This window comes from Erythrolamprus reginae, unplaced genomic scaffold (genome assembly GCF_031021105.1).
Source record: "Erythrolamprus reginae isolate rEryReg1 unplaced genomic scaffold, rEryReg1.hap1 H_32, whole genome shotgun sequence".
NCBI classification, from domain to species: Eukaryota; Metazoa; Chordata; class Lepidosauria; order Squamata; family Dipsadidae; genus Erythrolamprus; species Erythrolamprus reginae.
This window is the reverse complement of record NW_027248487.1, coordinates 80,125-96,074: the sequence shown is the minus strand read 5'-3', so window position 1 is coordinate 96,074 and position 15,950 is coordinate 80,125. Positions and strand designations below refer to the sequence as shown.

The following is a 15,950-nucleotide window of genomic DNA, read 5'->3' as shown; positions in this document are numbered from 1 at the left end:
CCCCCTCGGGCCCGAGGGGGAGTGGTAACATCGCTCCCGGCTGGGAGGGGGGCACAGTTGGGCCTCGCCCAGGGTTGGGGGGGGGGTGCTGGGCCTCTGAGGCCCCTGTTGCCTTAGAGGGCACTTTTGCTGCTCGGGGTAAGGCTTGAGGCCTTGGTGCGGGCGGAGTTGGGGGCAGGTGTGTTTGCCCACATTTATAAAAAAATAAAATAAAATAATAATAATAATAAATAATAAAATAAAAAAATAAAAAATAATAATAAAATAAAAAACGCCGTAGCAATAAACGGCATGGGTCCCAAAAAGAGGCAAGCGAAGGCCCCTCTGGCTCAGCCTGCGGCACAGCCCAGGAGGGCCCTTAGGCCTTCTGCCCGGGCCCGGGCTAGCATGGAGGGGCCCCCCGCGGTGATCCCTTTGAAGGGGGCAGTGGGTCTTCCGCCTTCAGCCCCTCACCCCGATCTTTCTCCCGCTCTTTCTTGGGCCAGGGTGTTGGAGAGACTGGATGAGCTCGAACAGTGGTGGAGCAGCTCGGGCCCCGGAGGGTCTCTCGAGCCTGCAGCAGCGGCCTAGGGGAGAGATCCAGCTGCAGCCCAGGCCAGGCAGAGGGCCCATACCGGGCAGATGGCCCAGTCTGGGTGGATAGCGGTCTTCCCGGGCCCCGCGGCAGTGGGGCCTCCTTGGATGTCTTCAACACCGTACGGGCCAGGTGAGGCTGCACCACACACTACATCTCCTACATTTCTCCCCTTGCCCGGGACGGGTTTTCCGCCGTCGGGTTTGGGGAGTGGGATTAGCTTTACGGGATCCCCGGCGGGCACATGTGGGCAGGTCTGGGCGGCGCCGGTCCCTTCGGTGGGGCCCCAAGCATCTGGTGCGGTGCCGCCGCTTGGGCCCGGAGTAGCAGGGGTCCCGGGGTGTCCGGGACGGGGGGTTGGGCCCCTCCAGCCCCTGCCATTATGCCCCCACTCCCCGTGATGGCCTATCCTCAAGGGTTGGGGGTTTTAGGTACGGGGGCCACCACCGTGTGGGACCCGTTTGCCAGCGTTAAGGCTGGGGCCATCCCGTGCGGGTTGCCGTCCACCCCCCTAGGGTGCCACCTCCACCCGTCCGTGAAGGAGGCTATTTGGAGAGGGGAGTACGTAGACTTATTCTCGCTTTTGAACAGGGAGGTCCCTAAGCAAGATAAGGACGTAGTGCCTGGGGAAAAGCCCAAAAAGACTAAAGTCACCAAGTGTTTCAGCTCATGGCTGTACGCTTTTCTGACATACGCGTCAGTGGTGATTCAGCGGCAGCCCGCTATGGCCTCGACGATGCTTAAATATATTAATTTGATCGCCAGGGCCAATTTTGAGTATAAGGGCACCATATGGCGCCATTATGATAAGGGTTTTAGGATGAGGATGGCTGTTGAGCCCAACTTGCCTTGGGATATGGTGGTCCCGGATCTTTGGTTCCGGGCCACGCATATGTCCGTTAAGGAGGGGTGTGAGCGGACCGATAGCGGTCACTTTATGGAGGAGGAGCCGGTGGTGGCTACGCCACCCAAGGCGACACCCGGTGTAGCTGGCAAGGGGGCCTCGCCTGCTTGTCATGAGTTTGCTGCGAAAGGGGCGTGTTTTCGTCCCTTTTGCAAGTACAAGCATGCCTGCGGGAATTGCGGGGGGTCCCATGCAGCTTCGGTTTGCCCACGCCCCAAGAAGGGGGCAGAAAAGAAGGGTGGGGGTCCAGGAAAGCCTCCCCCATCTGCTGGGGGAAAAGGGGCCCAGCCCAATTGATGTAACGGTGCTCGAGGGTTGGTTGGTTGACTACCACCCTCGCTCGAGAGCTGCTGCTCTCTTGCTAGGTTTTTCTGAGGGATTCAGGATCCCTTATATGGGTGTTAGGAAGGCTTTCATGTCCGATAACCTTAGATCGGTTGTCGGGCATGAGGATATTGTGAGGGCTAAGATTCGGAAAGAGGTGGCTGAGGGCAGGGTCCTTGGGCCTTTCCCGGAGCCGCCCTTTCCGAATCTCAGAGTGTCCCCCTTGGGGGTGGTCCCCAAAAAGGCGAGTGGTGAATTTAGGTTGATTCACCACCTGTCTTTTCCAAAAGGAGAGTCAGTGAATGATTTCATTCCTGACGAACTTTGTTCGGTCCGGTATGCATCCTTTGATGCGGCCGTGACCATGGTTAGGAAGTGTGGGGTAGGAGCCCTTATGGGTAAATGCGACATTAAGTCGGCATTCCGGCTCCTCCCCATACACCCAGACGACTTCGAGCTTCTGGGCTTCCATTTCGAAGGTGGTTTTTATGTAGACAGGGCATTGCCTATGGGCTGCTCTGTCTCCTGCTCTCTGTTCGAGAGTTTTAGCACCTTCTTGGAGTGGGTGCTCAGGAGGCGCAGTGGCCTGGGCTCGGTCGTTCACTACCTTGATGATTTCTTGGTGGCGGGGCCTGCGCACTCGGAGCAATGCTTTGCTCTGATGCGGGACTTCGAAGCCCTTTGTGCTCAGTTGGGGGTACCTTTAGCCTCTGAGAAGACTGAAGGCCCCGCCACCAAGATTACCTTCCTTGGTATTGAATTGGACTCAGAGGTGCAATCTTCCAGATTGCCCCTGGAAAAGTTGGTCAAAATTAGAGGAAAGCTTGAGGCGGTACTGGGCTGCAGGAAGGTCACTCTTCGGCAGCTCCAGGAACTAGCCGGGTTACTCAATTTCGCCTGTCGGGTAGTGGTGCCAGGCAGGGCCTTTTCTAGACGGTTGTATGATGCGATGACGGGGCTACGCTTGCCCCATCATCGTACCCGCTTGTGTGCAGGGGTCAGGGCTGACCTCTGCATGTGGCGGGAGTTTTTGGACCAATTTAATGGGTTGTCTTTTTGGAGGCACGAGCTTCTTTTGGAAGCTGAGTTGCAGCTCTGCTCCGATGCTGCGGGGACTTGTGGTTTTGGGGTAGTGCTAGGTGACCAGTGGTGCTGGTCGGTGTGGCCTCCGGAATGGAGTGCCTCTTCATTGGTTAAGGATTTGACCTTTCTGGAGCTCTTCCCCTTGATAGTGGCCTTAGAGGTTTGGGGTGAGCAGTTTAGGGACAAGACCGTGCACTTTTGGTGCGACAACCTAGCGGTTGTCCATGTTGTGAACGCCCTGTCATCCAAGAGTGACAGAGTCATGCGGCTTGTTTGCCATTTTGTGCACAGGTCCTTGTCCCTAAACGCATTGTTTTTGGCGCGGCATGTCCCCGGATTAGATAACGGGGTGGCTGACGCCTTGTCCCGTAGTCAGTTGTCCAGGTTTCGGACCCTGGCCCCGTGGGCCCGAGAGTCGCCAGAGGCGTTCCCAGTCCACCTTTGGAGCCTGGGCGGGCTCCCGAGAGTTGGAGAGACGAGGCCTCCAGGGCGATCGCCCTTTCCGTAGCACCAGGCACCCTGCGGGCTAATCAGCGTGCAGGTAAGGAGTTTGGGGATTTCAGGCAGGGTAGGGGTTACCCCCATAGTTGGCCTGCCCCAGTTGAGCACCTAGCTGAATTTTGTGTCCTGCTGAGGCAGCGTGGCCTTTCAGTTAGGACTATTAGGTCTAGGTTAGCCGGCCTCGCCTTTCTGTCCAAGGCGGGGGGGTTTAGTGATTTTTCTGGTGATTTCCGCATCCGGAAGATGCTGGAAGGCTGGGTGAGGGAGCGACAGGGGATCCCTTCAGACACTCGTCAGGCCCTGACGGTTCAGCAGCTGTCACTGATTAATCAGGCTTTGGACAGTCTGTGTGCCTCTCTGTACGAGGCCCGTCTTTTTAGGGCAGCGACTTGTGTCATGTTTTTTGGGGCCCTTAGGGTCAGCGAGGCAATGGCCTCCTCGCAGGCTGACACGTCGCTTCGTGCCTTCCAGCTTGCTGATCTAGCCTTTAGGCAGGGGGGTGTCTCTCTTTTGGTGAGACATTCCAAGACAGATCAGTTACACAGAGGGGTTAGAATAGAGCTTAGTGCAGCCACCGACCAGTCTGTGTGCCCGGTGGCTGCTTTACAGCAATTTTGTGGTTTACGGGGGTCAAGGCAGGGGTAACTTTTTCAACATCAGGACGGTACCCCCTGACCCATTATCAATTCTGGGCGTTAGTGTCTCAGGCGATGGCTCAGGTAGGCATGGATCCCGCTGGTTATGGAACGCATTCGTTCCGTATCGGCGCCGCCACTAGCGCGGCACTTTCTGGTTTCCCGGCCGCTGGCGGTCAGCGGCATATTTGGGTTATGTTAGGCCCGCTGAGGATTCTAGGCAGGGCTTAGGCTAGGTAACCTCTCTGTGTGTGTCCTCTTCCAGGTCCCCATGCCACTCAGAAACCGACGGTGCTGCTGTCTGGCCACAGCATGGTTTTTTGGGCCGGCCGCTCAGCAGCCAGAAGCGCCATCGGGATGGGCCGAAGAGGTATGCGGTGGGAGGGGCTCCTACCGACGTTGCTGGGCGGGAAGCATCCCAGGGCTGCACCCGGCACTATTGGGCGGGCGGCTACCCAGGGTCACGCTCAGGTGGGACTGGGTGGGCGGCATCCCATTGCCGCACCCAGATGGCTGGTCTTGCACCTCGGTGGCAATGACCTATGCCTGCTTGGTGGTCTACCATTGATCATCCAGGCGCGCGAAGACCTGCGGTGGCTTCGCACGGTGTGGCCTACCACGCAAGTGGTGTGGTCAGAGATCCTCCCGAGGATCGTGTGGAGGGACGCAATTTCCCTTAGGGCCATTCACCGGGTCAGGCGTAGAGTAAATAAGGCCCTGGGCAAAACAGTTAGGGAATTAGGTGGGGTTGTAGTGGCCCATCCCCTCATCACTGTAGATCGGCCATGGCTTTACCGGGCCGATGGCGTTCACCTGTCAGAACAGGGGAACGCCATTTTCCTACAGGACCTGCAGCGGTCTCTGCGTGAGCTGGCGCAGTTAGAGGGGGGAGTTGGGGGGCCAAGATAAAGATCTGACCCCCGCTCCGTGGCAGGTTAGGGGCGGAAATCTGGGTGGTGGTTAGCAACTGCGCGTTCTCCCTTGGGCATCTTTGGGGATGATTGACAGGTTCTCTCCAAGCTCATGGTGGGGTGCTACCTGAGCAATTGGGGGGAACGTGTCTTTGGGTCCCGCACATTGAAGTCCCCGGGTAGGGGTGAGCCGGCGGCACCCCCCTCATGCAAGTGCATGGCAGGGTCTCAGGTGAGGGAGAGGTCCCTCACCTGGACTAGCATCGAGCTACGCCCATAGTTGCCCAGGAATGTTGATTTCTACGTCATTTCCGCTCCGGAAGTATTTGTTTGACCCTGCAGGTCCACTGTTTGGGTCATAGTTGAACATGTTGAATTATGCAAATTTATGCAAATTTATGCTAATTTAATTTAATAAATTATGCAAATTTATTATAATAAAAATGACCCAAGTTTAAATCCAGCTCTTGTGTCCGTGTCGTTACTCCGTCTCTTCTGCAATAGCGCCGGTCGACTTACCGGCCCGGCAGCATTTGCAGAAGGGCCAGGCAGACACCGGAGCCTTCAATGGCGGCCGCCATCTTGTTTTCGGCCGAAATCTCGCGAGATGAGATTTCGGCCGAAAATGCCAGGCCACGTGGCCTGGCATGATGCTGAGTCTGGGCGGGGCTTGCTGGCCCTATTTAAGGGCCTGCAGGCCCTGGGCCAAGCCTTTTCGCGCAGACTTCAGCAGGGAGCAGACACCCACCCGCCCTCCCTATTTTGCGGTGTGCTATTAGTGGGTCGCCCCTAGGGGGGCCGAATGGGAATTTTTTGCAGCTTTGCCCATTAGGCATGGCCGTTTTTTCGCCATTCCACACTGGGGAGATGGATGTGCGGTTAGGGGGTGCTTGCATTTAATAGGTTGATTGGCTTACCTTTGGTCATTTGGGTAGGCAGGTTAGGGGCGGAAATCTGGGTGGTGGTTAGCAACTGCGCCTTCTCCCTTGGGCATCTTTGGGGATGATTGACAGGTTCTCTCCAAGCTCATGGTGGGGTGCTACCTGAGCAATTGGGGGGAACGTGTCTTTGGGTCCCGCACATTGAAGTCCCCGGGTAGGGGTGAGCCGGCGGCACCCCCCTCATGCAAGTGCATGGCAGGGTCTCTGGTGAGGGAGAGGTCCCTCACCTGGACTAGCTTCGAGCTACGCCCATAGTTGCCAGGAATGTTGATTTCTACGTCATTTCCGCCCCGGAATATTTGTTTGACCCTGCAGGTCCACTGTTTGGGTCATAGTTGAACATGTTGAATTATGCAAATTTATGCAAATTTATGCTAATTTAATTTAATAAATTATGCAAATTTATTATAATAAAAATGACCCAAGTTTAAATCCAGCTCTTGTGTCCGTGTCGTTACTCCGTCTCTTCTGCAATAGCGCCGGTCGACTTACCGGCCCGGCAGCATTTGCAGAAGGGCCAGGCAGACACCGGAGCCTTCAATGGCGGCCGCCATCTTGTTTTCGGCCGAAATCTCGCGAGATGAGATTTCGGCCGAAAATGCCAGGCCACGTGGCCTGGCATGATGCTGAGTCTGGGCGGGGTTTGCTGGCCCTATTTAAGGGCCTGCAGGCCCTGGGCCAAGCCTTTTCGCGCAGACTTCAGCAGGGAGCAGACACCCACCCGCCCTCCCTATTTTGCGGTGTGCTATTAGTGGGTCGCCCCTAGGGGGGCCGAATGGGAATTTTTTGCAGCTTTGCCCATTAGGCATGGCTATTTTTTCGCCATTCCACACTGGGGAGATGGATGTGCGGTTAGGGGGTGCTTGCATTTAATAGGTTGATTGGCTTACCTTTGGTCATTTGGGTAGGCAGGTTAGGGGCGGAAATCTGGGTGGTGGTTAGCAACTGCATGTTCTCCCTTGGGCATCTTTGGGGATGATTGACAGGTTCTCTCCAAGCTCATGGTGGGGTGCTACCTGAGCAATTGGGGGGAACCTGTCTTTGGGTCCCGCACATTGAAGTCCCCGGGTAGGGATGAGCCGGCGGGACCCCCCTCATGCAAGTGCATGGCAGGGTCTCAGGTGAGGGAGAGGTCCCTCACCTGGACTAGCTTCGAGCTACGCCCATAGTTGCCAGGAATGTTGATTTCTACGTCATTTCCGCCCCGGAATATTTGTTTGACCCTGCAGGTCCACTGTTTGGGTCATAGTTGAACATGTTGAATTATGCAAATTTATGCAAATTTATGCTAATTTATTATAATAAAAATGACCCAAGTTTAAATCCAGCTCTTGTGTCTGTGTCGTTACTCCGTCTCTTCTGCAATATATTTTAGAGAGAATGGAAGTAAATGTTTTCCTGAATGGCAACTGAAACTGCCTCTCCGAGATATATTCCCAGAATATTAATGGTCAAAAACAGTGGTGCAGTGGTGAAAGTGCAAAAACATCACTTACTCTAGTGTCTTTACAGTACACTCTGGATGTTTGAGGCCCTCACACAGCACTTCCATTGATTCGTTATCGTCATTGTTGACCTTCAAGTATAACGTTTTCAATCTCTGTTTTTTCCTGACCACTTCTGCAAGATGCCTACTGCCAGATTTGGTGATGACCCCTTCAGTAAGCCTGTGCAGAAAAGGAGGAAAAATAACAATCATCTATACAAGCATGCAAATACAAGTATACAATTGATAATCTTAGGAAAAATAACAATGACCTATGCAAGCATGCAAATACAAGCATGCAATTCATTACCTTAGGAATTAAAGGAATATATGGCAGTGAAATGTATTCAAGGGAAAAAACAAAGTCCGGTTGCATTTTGGGAGGGGAGGGGGAAGCACTTTTGGGGCAACCATAACCTAGATGACTGAGAATATACATGGACAAAACCATGGAATGTGTTTCATAGGCACTAAAGGAAATGTGATTATATGCGGCAAATCCTCTCCCTGAATACATTTCCCGAGTATTAATTGCACAAGGATGATTCCACAGACCAAACTGAAAGGAAAAATAACTGCCACTTACTTTAGTGTCTCTATTGTACATTCTGGTTTTTTGAGCCCATCACACAGCACTTCCATTATTTTGTCATCTAGGTTATTGAGGAACAACATTAATTCTCTCAAACTCTGGTTTTTCCTGAGTACTTCTGCAAGATTCCAGCTGCAATATTCTGTCAGGATCTCTCCAGCAAGCCTGCACAAACGTTTGAAAAAAGTATTATCTTCTGACAAACAAGCCTGGAATATATTTTAGAGAGAATGGAAGTAAATGTTTTTCTGAATGGCAACTGAAACTGCCTCTCTGAGATATATTCCCAGAATATTAATGGTCAAAAACAGTGGTGCAGTGGTGAAAGAGCAAAAACATCACTTACTCTAGTGTCTTTACAGTACACTCTGGATGTTTGAGGCCCTCACACAGCACTTCCATTGCTTCGTTATCGTCATTGTTGACCTTCAAGTATAACGTTTTCAATCTCTGTTTTTTCCTGATCACTTCTGCAAGATGCCTACTGCCAGATTTGGTGATGACCCCTTCAGTAAGCCTGTGCAGAAAAGGAGGAAAAATAACAACCATCTATACAAGCATGCAAATACAAGTATACAATTGATAATCTTAGGAAAAATAACAATGATCTATGCAAGCATGCAAATACAAGCATGCAATTCATTACCTTAGGAATTAAAGGAATACAGTGATCCCTCGATCATCGCGAGGGTTCCGTTCCAGGACCCCTCGCGATGATCGATTTTTCGCGAAGTAGCGGTGCGGAAGTAAAAACACCATCTGCGCATGCGCAGATGGTGTTTTTACTTCCACCGACGCCCGCCCTTCGCCCGCCATTGCCAGCTCCGCTTCCCAGCTGAGAAGCGGAGCTGGGGGTGTCCCAAAGCGCGCGCGCGCTTGCGGACACCCTAGCTCCGCTTCTCAGCTGGGAAGCAGAGCTGGGGTATCCCCGCGCTCGCGCGCGCCGTCCACCATTGCCAGCTCCGCTTCCCAGCTGAGAAGCGGAGCGGGGGGTGTCCCGAAGCGCGCGCGTGCTTGCGGACACCCTAGCTCCGCTTCTCAGCTGGGAAGCAGAGCTGGGGGTGTCCCGAAGCGCGCACGCGCTTGCGGACACCCTAGCTCCGCTTCCCAGCTGGGAAGCAGAGCTGGGGTATCCCCGCGTTCGCGCGCGCCGTCCACCATTGCCAGCTCCGCTTCCCAGCTGAGAAGCGGAGCGGGGGGTGTCCCAAAGCGCGCGCGCGCTTGCGGACACCCTAGCTCCGCTTCTCAGCTGGGAAGCAGAGCTGGGGTATCCCCGCGTTCGCGCGCGCCGTCCGCCATTGCCAGCTCCGCTTCCCAGCTGAGAAGCGGAGCTGGGGGTGTCCCGAAGCGCGCGCGCCGCCCGCCCGCCCACACCGTTGCTGGGGCCACTTCCCAGCTGGGAAGCGGAGCAGGGGTTTCCCGCGCGCGTGCCGCCCGCCCGCCCCGTTGCTCGCACCGCCGCTGTCTTACCGGGGAAGTGGGGGAAGACCCAGGGAAGCCTCTGCCCGGCGGGGAAACTCCACCATCTACGCATGCGTGGAAGGGCACGCATGCGCAGATGGTGGAGTTTACTTCCGGGTTGAAAACTCGCGATATAGCGTTTCGCAATACTCGAGATCGCGAAACTCGAGGGATCACTGTATATGGCAGTGAAATGTATTCAAGGGAAAAAACAAAGTCCAGTTGCATTTTGGGAGGGGAGGGGGAAGCACTTTTGGGGCAACCATAACCTAGATGACTGAGAATATACATGGACAAAACCATGGAATGTGTTTCATAGGCACTAAAGGAAATGTGATTATGTGTGGCAAATCCTCTCCCTGAATACATTTCCCGAGTATTAATTGCCAAAGGATGATTCCACAGACCAAACTGAAAGGAAAAATAACTGCCACTTACTTTAGTGTCTCTATTGTACATTTTGGTTTTTTGAGCCCATCACACAGCACTTCCATTATTTTGTCATCTAGGTTATTGAGGAACAACGTTAATTCTCTCAAACTCTGGTTTTTCATGAGTACTTCTGCAAGATTCCTGCTGCAAGATTCTGTCAGGATCTCTCCAGCAAGCCTGCACAAACGTTTGAAAAAAGTATTATCTTCTGACAAACAAGCCTGGAATATATTTTAGAGAGAATGGAAGTAAATGTTTTCCTGAATGGCAACTGAAACTGCCTCTCCGAGATATATTCCCAGAATATTAATGGTCAAAAACAGTGGTGCAGTGGTGAAAGTGCAAAAACATCACTTACTCTAGTGTCTTTACAGTACACTCTGGATGTTTGAGGCCCTCACACAGCACTTCCATTGCTTCGTTATCGTCATTGTTGACCTTCAAGTATAACGTTTTCAATCTCTGTTTATTCCTGATCACTTCTGCAAGATGCCTACTGCCAGATTTGGTAATGACCCCTTCATTAAGCCTGTGCAGAAAAGGAGGAAAAATAACAATGATCTATGCAAGCATGCAAATACAAGCATGCAATTCATTACCTTAGGAATTAAAGGAATATATGGCAGTGAAATGTATTCAAGGGAAAAAACAAAGTCCGGTTGCATTTTGGGAGGGGAGGGGGAAGCACTTTTGGGGCAACTATGACCTAGATGACTGAGAATATACATGGACAAAACCATGGAATGTGTTTCATAGGCACTAAAGGAAATGTGATTATGTGTGGCAAATCCTCTCCCTGAATACATTTCCCGAGTATTAATTGCACAAGGATGATTCCACAGACCAAACTGAAAGGAAAAATAACTGCCACTTACTTTAGTGTCTCTATTGTACATTCTGGTTTTTTGAGCCCATCACACAGCACTTCCATTATTTTGTCATCTAGGTTATTGAGGAACAACATTAATTCTCTCAAACTCTGGTTTTTCCTGAGTACTTCTGCAAGATTCCTGCTGCAAGATTCTGTCAGGATCTCTCCAGCAAGCCTGCACAAATGTTTGAAAAAAGTATTATCTTCTGACAAACAAGCCTGGAATATATTTTAGAGAGAATGGAAGTAAATGTTTTTCTGAATGGCAACTGAAACTGCCTCTCCCAGATATATTCCCAGAATATTAATGGTCAAAAACAGTGGTGCAGTGGTGAAAGAGCAAAAACATCACTTACTCTAGTGTCTTTACAGTACACTCTGTATGTTTGAGGCCCTCACACAGCACTTCCATTGCTTCGTTATCGTCATTGTTGACCTTCAAGTATAACGTTTTCAATCTCTGTTTTTTCCTGATCACTTCTGCAAGATGCCTACTGCCAGATTTGGTGATGACTCCTTCAGTAAGCCTGTGCAGAAAAGGAGGAAAAATAACAATGATCTATGCAAGCATGCAAATACAAGCATGCAATTCATTACCTTAGGAATTAAAGGAATATATGGCAGTGAAATGTATTCAAGGGAAAAAACAAAGTCCAGTTGCATTTTGGGAGGGGAGGGGGAAGCACTTTTGGGGCAACCATAACCTAGATGACTGAGAATATACATGGACAAAACCATGGAATGTGTTTCATAGGCACTAAAGGAAATGTGATTATGTATCGCAAATCCTCTCCCTGAATACATTTCCTGAGTATTAATTGCACAAGGATGATTCCACAGACCAAACTGAAAGGAAAAATAACTGCCACTTACTTTAGTGTCTCTATTGTACATTCTGGTTGTTTGAGCCCATCACACAGCACTTCCATTATTTTGTCATCTGTGTTCTTGAGGAACAGTGTTAATTCTCTCAAACTCTGTTTTTTCCTGAGTACTTCAGCAAGATTCCTGCTGCAGGATTCTGTCAGGATCTCTCCAGCAAGCCTACACAAAAATGTGAAAAAAAGTATGATTATCCTGTGATAAACAAGTCTGGAATTTATTCTTAGTGTTATGTTTGCAAGTCACTAGAATAAAGGTGATCGCTGAGTGGAGCAGGGCGACCAATAAGAAGCCTGCTAGCACAACAAATGGGAAGCCTGGGCGTGACCAATAAGGAGCCTCCAGTGCGAAGTCTTGAAACATTGTCACCAATCCCTGCGCTAGTAACAATGTATATAAGGTGAGGTTTTGGCTGCTTGTTTCTTAAGTTGCTACCTGCCTGCGAGCTGGTCACTTTAAATGTTCCTGACTATTAAATAAAGAGCTGTTATCTTCTTCATTGGCCTCCAGCCTCTGATTCAACAGTGGTGACGAAGGGTTCGAGCCTTTGCATTCCAGAGATGGCTGCAGCAATGCCGCAGGCATTGCCCTTCTTCAACCCCGACGAGGATACGTGGACAGCATATATGTCCACATTTCGCATCTTCCTCCAAGCAAGCAACCTAGACGATGCATCAGAGAACAGAAAACAAGCTATATTCCTCCATTACTGCGGTACAGCGATCTCTAACCTAGCTACTATGCTCGCAAATGAAGAATCCATAGAGAACATCTCCTGGACAGCTCTACAGGAAAAGCTCGCGAACCACTTCCAGCCAATGACTACTGCTCGCATCAGCCGAAACAAATTCTCCCAGTTGAAGCAGGCTGAAGGCGAGTCAATCAATGACTTTGTCACCTGACTACGGGCCTTACTTGCAAAATGCAAATACAAAGACCCAGAAGAACAGCTAATCAACCGTCTCATCTTCGGTATGAGCAATTTGAATCTTCAGAAAAAATACCTCATCGACGAGGATGCCTCCTTACAAGACATCATAAAAGCTGTCAAAGCCGCGGAAGTCTCCGACGCATCTGCCGCCGAACTCAAGTGATCAGAACCAACAGTAAACAAGGTAGCCGAAAACAACCCTACAACCACCAAAGACACCGCTGCACAACCTCCCGACCCAGTGAGAGAGGAAGACTACTGTTTTCAGATTCGCCGCCCACCGCAATACAACAACCCAAGGCGACCTTTTCCTCCATGCTTCGGTTGCAATGGCTCACACGCCCAATCCAGATGCCCATTCAAGGATGCTCTCTGCCGATTTCCGGTTTCGCTGAGGACTGCAGCGGAGTCTCTTGGCATGGCTCTGCCTTGAGACTCCCTTCACCCTCCCAGAGGTCACCCCACCGCGATCGGATCGAGTCTGGATGGCTCGATCCTAGAACAGGGGATTTCCCTCTGTCCGAGGAGCCATCGTCGAGGCTCCGGGGGCAGGGGGTCTGTCCTGCAGCTCTGGAGCAGGGAGCACCGGTCCTCCCGCAAGAGGACGCGGCCATTGCGATCCCACTAAACCAGCGGGAAGCAAGAAACACCAGAAAGTGAAAGCAGAGATTAAAGCAATCCTCATTGAAAAAGGAATACACTAAAGAAGCTACAATCAAGGTAAAAAGATTTTTTTCTTTCTATGTTTCATGTTAAATAAGAAGACTGAAGTAAAAGAAAGCAGAGAATATAAGTTTTAAAAGAAGGCGAAAGAGAAAGTTGTTGAAAAACATTGTATCCAGGCGCAAATCAACAGCCTTATTTTTACCACTTTCACTTATTTTTTTGAATTTGGATTGGAACTGTCAAACGCTTGAAAACAAGGGGAATTTAAAGGATTTTAAAATGAGACATTAAAAGGTTTAATATATACAAAATGACATTATTTGGTTGAATATTTTTTTTTCCCTCTTGAAGCAATTGGTTACAAAAATATTAGAAAATGAAGTCCGGGCTCATATTTTTTTAGCGGAAGGATCAAGACTGCTTACTATTTAGTCACAAAACTTGAATAAATATATAAAAAAATATTTTCCTCCTGTTTGGGATTTTTTACATTTGGATTATTTGATTGACCCTATTTGGATTACTTCGTTGGATCATTTTGTTTGGATTAACGGCGGTTTTGTCGGATTCGCAGCGGAGAGGTCTGACAATTTCCCTTAAGCTGCGAGAGACGGATCGACTTCATTTCAACATTGGATAATTAAATTGCAATCGTTTGGAAAACTGAGATTTTATAAATTTTATAAATCTTGAGAAGTTTAAACTTTACTGTTTCTATTTTCTAAATCAACGGGACCTTCTTTTAACCTACACTAAAGTGTTTTCTAAAACAGATTAGATCTTCAATCAACAAAACTATTCTATCACGACTGGAATATTAATAATTGGTTTTTTGCTTCTTCCTTCTTACAATTTTAAGTTTTGAATTTTAAACCCATATTACATTATAATAATCTTGGTTTTGTTTATGCATTGTTAAAAATCCTTGGTCTCCTGCTCCTCCTTAATTGAATAATATTCTTTCTTTTCTTCTAGATTCCCCTCTTCTTTTTAATCTCCTTTTCTTTTTTTCTTTTTTTCCTTTCCTCTTCCTTCTCCTTGGGTCTTTCCTTCCTTTTTTCTTCCCCTGCTGTGCCAAACCAATCTCTTCTTTCTTGATATAATTTTGGACTTAGAGTAATAAGAACTAACGAGTTATATCCTGAACACTGAATTCTAATTGTATTTGTATTTGAATTATATTTTAAATTTTAGTCTGTATTTGAATTTTTACTGTGGTTAGCCTAGGGTAATTAATTGGGTAGGTTTGGAATTTATAACAATTTTCTACACACTGCTAATATAAAATAATATTAATTTTAAATTTTAAAATGTCAAGTACTTCTACCTACACTAAAACAATTAAGAAGCAGACATCTGTTGCATCGTCCCCCCAAAGCTCGCCTCATCCATCCCCCGCACAGCCGGTCTTATCAGCAACTATGTTTACCAAGGAGAAGGACAGAGAGAAACCACAAGAACCTTCGCTGGCCTCAATCCCAGAGACACTAACTGCATTAAATAACTTTATGCTCCAATCTCAACGCGATGCAACCCAGCAGAGAGACGAAATAAAAGCAGAGATGGCTGATATGAAAGTAGACACAGGAGAGATGAAAGACCAGATGAAGGAGATCAAACAAGCCTTGAAAGACAGTGAAGATCGAATGAAAGTAGCTGAGGAAAAGGCGGAGAAAATGGAGAAAAGAATTGATCACCTTGAGGACAGAGCGGATTCACGCTACAGAAGATATGATGAATCAATCACACATCTGGAAATGCAACGTGCGTCATATGGGCTACGATTTCAAAATATAATAGAAGAAAAGGATGAAGATTTAAAGGCCATTATGGCCGACATTATTGGGAAAATCCTCAAGATGGACCCACTTGAAATAATAAAAGAAATCGATGAAGCTTTCAGAACTTCGAACAGCTACATACGCCGTTTCAACCTTCCACAAGAGATTCACATTAAATTTGTAAGAAAAACTTTGAGAGATGACATATTGCACTGGTCAAGAACTGGTCAATTACAACATAAAGGTAAAGACATAAAAATATTAAAACAAATTCCAAGACGTGTTCAAGAGACTAGAAGAGACTACCATTTTTTGACCAAACTCTTGATCAAAGAGAACATAACTTTTCGCTGGCTTATTCCACAAGGACTATCATTGACATGGAAATCAACAAGATATAAGTTGGAAAATCTGGACCAAGCAAGAGACTTTTATGAAAATAGTGGAATAAGCGAAATGGAACAGTTAACAAGAGAACTGGAAGCAATGCAGGCGGAAGCCATGGGGGCATCTGCACAAGTGGAGGAGCAGGACCATGGGGCCAGAAGAAAGCAACCTCAGCGGGAAACCAAGAAGTACAATAAATGACCACATTGAGAGACTTAAAAATTTTCTCTGTAAATGTCAATGGACTAAATGAACCAAAAAAAAGAAAACAATTTTTTTCCAAAATTAAGAACCAAAAGGCTCAAATTGTTATACTTCAAGAAGTACATATAAAAAAAAGTAATCGGAACTTATTGCTAAATAATAAAATTGGAAATATGTATGCTGCATTAGCAGATCAAAGGAAAAGAGGAGTAGCAATGTATGTTGAGAGTTCTATAAATTCCAAACAATTATTCAGTGACAACGAAGGTAGAATTTTGATTGTCCAGGTTAATATAGAACCTAGACCTCTTGCTATTGTTTCTATATATGCCCCAAATGATGATCAAATTGCATTTTATGAAAAACTACACCAAAAAATTATAG

At 48.5% G+C, this 15,950-nt stretch overlaps 1 protein-coding gene across 1 annotated transcript in view; it reads right to left on the bottom strand.

Annotated features, from left to right (window-relative positions):
* The window catches only part of LOC139155602 (uncharacterized), a 109,421-nt gene that overhangs the window by 30,868 nt on the left and 62,603 nt on the right, over positions 1–15,950 (bottom strand). The window contains exons 8-15 of the mRNA XM_070730801.1: positions 11,589–11,759; positions 11,072–11,242; positions 10,720–10,890; positions 10,203–10,373; positions 9,851–10,021; positions 8,298–8,468; positions 7,946–8,116; positions 7,370–7,540 (exon numbers count right to left, since the gene is read on the bottom strand). Of these exons, the coding sequence (XP_070586902.1) occupies positions 7,370–7,540; positions 7,946–8,116; positions 8,298–8,468; positions 9,851–10,021; positions 10,203–10,373; positions 10,720–10,890; positions 11,072–11,242; positions 11,589–11,759 (1,368 nt within the window). The remainder of the gene's footprint in view (positions 1–7,369; positions 7,541–7,945; positions 8,117–8,297; positions 8,469–9,850; positions 10,022–10,202; positions 10,374–10,719; positions 10,891–11,071; positions 11,243–11,588; positions 11,760–15,950) is intronic.